The sequence below is a fragment of the Episyrphus balteatus genome, chromosome 2 (assembly GCF_945859705.1).
Source record: "Episyrphus balteatus chromosome 2, idEpiBalt1.1, whole genome shotgun sequence".
In the NCBI taxonomy this organism is placed as follows: Eukaryota; Metazoa; Arthropoda; class Insecta; order Diptera; family Syrphidae; genus Episyrphus; species Episyrphus balteatus.
In genome coordinates this window covers 87,568,885-87,573,154 of record NC_079135.1, presented here as the reverse complement: position 1 = coordinate 87,573,154, position 4,270 = coordinate 87,568,885, and the positions used below count along the sequence as shown (strand labels likewise).

The following is a 4,270-nucleotide window of genomic DNA, read 5'->3' as shown; positions in this document are numbered from 1 at the left end:
ACTTAAAATTTTTGAAATCCTCTGGGCTACAGTATTCTACAAAAAGTTTTATTATGTGTGATAATTAAGTTTACGGTCATTGATAAAGCTGACGTCCTCTTAATTTGTTCTGACTTTTAATATTATTGTAACTTGCAAACTAAAACCTTGGAAATATTCAAAAATTTCGATGATAGAAATTGCGAAAAAATTGTTTTTTTTTTTCTCTCTGGAACCATAAAGGAAAAATTGAATGTTTCAAATATATTTCGACAACAGGCAGTTAATTTTTTTTTATTCTGTAAGAGAGTTGTTTCATTCAGTTTTTGAGCATACTAATGAAATTTTTAATATATATGTAAGTTTGTTGCCATCTATCAGACAAACTTAATCACCATTATGATTACTTTGCCTTTTCAATACTTTGCTAAAACACTTACGATATTCATATCTAATACTTATTTACTTACTTTTCAAATATTGATATTTTGTTATTTTAAATTATTTTTCAATTGCTGTTTAATTATTTAATAAGCTGGGTCACAGATCCCAAAGCCGACATAATTGTTGATTTAGGTAATTTAATAATGTTTAATTTTGTTAATTTGTTTTATTTAATTGTTATTAAATATTTAGTTCCTTTACTACATCAACTTGTGTCTCAATCCGAATAATTGGACTTAATTTTATATAATCGTCAAAGTTTCAAGCCAAACGGTTGAAACTTACAAATCAACAATTAAGATGGAAGATATTAAAGTTAAATTCTGTTTATCTTCCGAAGCTTGGGAAAACAAAACTACAGTAATGGTCAAATCCATTGAAATTTTGGGCCGGGAAGAAATTTTTTCTTTTCCAATTGAAAGTCAACCAATACAAAAACACACGGAGTTGACGAAACTGTCTATAATAAAGGGAGCAGTGAAGAGCCTAAATACAAGAGGAAAAATTAGAAATATTACAATTACACTAAAAAAAGAATTGCAAAAATCATATTTTGATGAGGAAGGTAATGTAGTCTTTGGTGATTATTATTTAGAGGCAATCTATTTCTCCCCCCAACCCACTACCAATACTCCTTTACCTACTATTGAAAATCCCATCAGGTCTTTTTCAAATAATATGATGCTAGAAAAATTTTCAAGTAAAAATCAAAATGCAAAGTCATGGTTAAATTTGTTTTTGCTCGAATGTCAAAGATTAAAATTGAATGAAAAACAATATCCAGAATCTCTAAAACTTTACTTGGAAGGACCTGCTTTAGACTGGTTTTCATCCTTATACAAAAATTGTTCTATGAATAAACCTTGGGATTATTGGGAGACATCTTTTCTAAGTACATTTGGAGAGAAATCATGGAGTGAAATTGATTACGCTTATTCTTTTCATTGGTTAAATGGTCCATTCTTAGATTTTGCTTTAAAAAAGATAAATCTTCTTATTGATGTCGATCCAGATCTAAGCATAAGCTCTCAGATCAATTTTATTGTTTTAGCTTTACCAAAGTTTGTAAGATCGCGTATAAATAAGAAAGAAATAGTAACGATCGAAAATCTAATGTCTAGCTTGCGACAACTTGATCCAATATCAAACAATAATACACATGTAAGTAAATATGAATTTGATATAAATAGACAAAAACGAAGCTTCATACCATGTCAGATCTGTGAGAAAGCTGGCTACACGAATAGATTTCATTCAGAAAGTGTATGCAGAAACAAAATAAGACCAGCTTATATAAAATTCTCAGAATCAAAAAAACTGAGTACGATCCCGCTTATAAAGCTTAATGTTCTAATCAATAATGAAATTGCCAATGCACTTTATGATTCTGGAGCAAATGTGTCATTAATTAACTACAATTTTTTTAAGAAATTACAATTGATTAACAATTTAAGCGGGATCCAAACTATAAAAACAATGAGTGGTCTCACAGATGTGTATGGTGAAGTAACTGTCTCTTTGAAAATATTAAATATACAAAAACAATTTTCATTTTTAATTATGAAAAGTGATTTGTTTGAAGAAGATTTGATTATCGGGCTCAATTGCATTAAAGAGTTTCGATTATGCCAAAACGAAAATTTAGAAATTACTCAAATTTTGAGTCCCATTCTCGAGAATGACGAATTAAAATGCAATCATAGCTTAATTTCAGAGCTTGAAAACAATGATAATGTTTTGAATGATCTTCTAAAAAAATATGATCTCGTTTTTGCTAAAGAAAAATTTGATATTGGTACGGTTAAAAATTTTGAAGCTACGATTAGATTAACTGAAAATAAATATATATCTAGAAAACCATATAAATGTTCCATTCCGGATAAAATAGAAATCGAATCTCAAATAAAAAAATTATTAAAAGCAGGACTTATTGAAGAGTCATATAGTCCATATGCCTCTCCTGTTACTTTAGTATATAAGAAGGAAGAGGGAAAAAAATCACGGTTGTGTATTGACTATCGTGAGCTTAATAAAATAGTTGTCCCCGAAGGTCAACCATTCCCTCGAATTGATGATCTTGTTGTTCGTGTTGGAAAGTGTGTTTACTTTTCCAAACTAGACATTAATTCAGCCTTTTGGTCTATACCTCTGCGTGCTAAAGATAAATACAAAACGGCTTTTGTTACACACCATGGTCACTGGCATGGGCATGTTTACCTTTCGGTTTAAAATCAGCTCCTGCTATATTCCAAAGAATTTTATCAAGTATAATAAGAAATAATAACCTAGATTCTTTTGCTATAAACTATATAGATGATATATTAATTTTTTCAAATAGCTATTCTGATCATTTAAAACACATTAAAAGAACATTACAGGTTTTACAAGAACAAGGTTTAAAGTTAAATACAAACAAATGTTGTTTTGCACAAAAAGAAGTAACTTATTTAGGACATCAAATATCAAATAATAGTATTAAACCTATTAATGATAATTTAGTATCTTTAAGGGATTTCCCTGAACCAAAAACTAAAAAAAATATAAGACAGTTTCTGGGCAAAGTGAATTTTTATTTAAAATACATTCCCAGATCTGCAATGACTCTAGAACCTTTACATAACCTCTTGCGAAAAAATGTAAAATTTGTATGGTCAGAAGAATGTAAATACAGCTTTGAAAAAGTAAAAAAATATTTATGTACAACGCCTGTCTTAGCTATATTCGATCCAAATAAACCAATATACATTTATACGGATGCTAGCTTAGAAGGTGTTGGTGCAATTTTGAAACAACCTCAAGAAGACGAATCTGTTAAACCGGTGTTTTATTTCTCACGAAAACTTAATGAATCTCAAAAAACTAAAAGAGCCATATATATTGAATGTTTAGCAATAAAAGAAGCTATATTATACTGGCAATATTATTTAATAGGCCAAAAATTCATAGTATTTACTGATCATGAACCATTACGAAATTTAAATATTAAGAACTGCAAAGACATTGAATTAAATCACATCATAAATTTCATCCTACAATTCGATTGTAAAATTCAATATAATCCGGGTAAAAACAATTCAGAAGCTGATTGTCTTTCGAGAAATCCAGTCCTACCCGAAAAAAATGATAGTTGTAATTCACAAATAAAAATCGTGAATTTCTTAACAGTACAAAATATATTGGAAAATCAAAAGCAATTAACATGTGATAAATATTGTAAAATAAAAAATAAAATTATGTACAAAACTTTAAATAAAAGAGAGAAAGTATGGTTAACAGAGGACTACGGTATCTCATTACTCAAAAAAATACATGATTCGCAAGGTCATATTGGTGTTAAGCAAATGATACTAACAATTGCACCAACCTTTTATTTCAAGAATATACACAAACACATAAAAATCATTTGTAGGACTTGTGAAACATGTATTAAGAATAAAACAAGATTCGGTAATTTTAAAGCTCCGTTGTCACAATTAGGTCCAGCATCCATGCCATTAGAGATAGTATCACTAGATACAATAGGAGGTTTCACGGGAAATAGATCACCAAAAAAGTATTTACATTTGATGGTAGATCAATTAACTCGATACGCTTTTATTTCTACGTCGAAAACACAAACAGCGAGAGATTTTATTAATCTGGTAAAAACAATTGAGAAAAAAGGCAACATTAAGACGATTTTTACTGATCAATATCCTGGAATTAATTCTTTGGAGTTCAAAAACTATTTAAAGAATAAAGATATAAAATTGATTTTCACAGCAGTAGACTGTGCATTTTCTAATGGACAGAATGAGCGAACCAATCAAACTTTAGTAAATAGAATTCGTTGCAAAATATATGAAAA

General features: G+C 28.9%; 1 protein-coding gene across 1 annotated transcript; it reads left to right on the top strand.

Moving 5' to 3' along the window:
• The first annotated feature begins 333 nt into the window (after positions 1-333).
• On the top strand, positions 334-2,652 carry LOC129909553 (uncharacterized). Its single transcript, XM_055986627.1, has 2 exons — positions 334-555; positions 616-2,652. Exon 2 carries the CDS (start codon positions 724-726, stop codon positions 2,650-2,652), a length of 1,929 nt encoding a protein of 642 aa, XP_055842602.1. The 5' UTR covers positions 334-555; positions 616-723.
• The last annotated feature ends 1,618 nt before the right edge of the window (positions 2,653-4,270 follow it).

Coding starts and splice junctions, on each gene's coding strand:
- LOC129909553 (XM_055986627.1), top strand. CDS start 724: ATGGAAGATATTAAAGTTAAATTCTGTTTATCTTCCGAAGCTTGGGAA.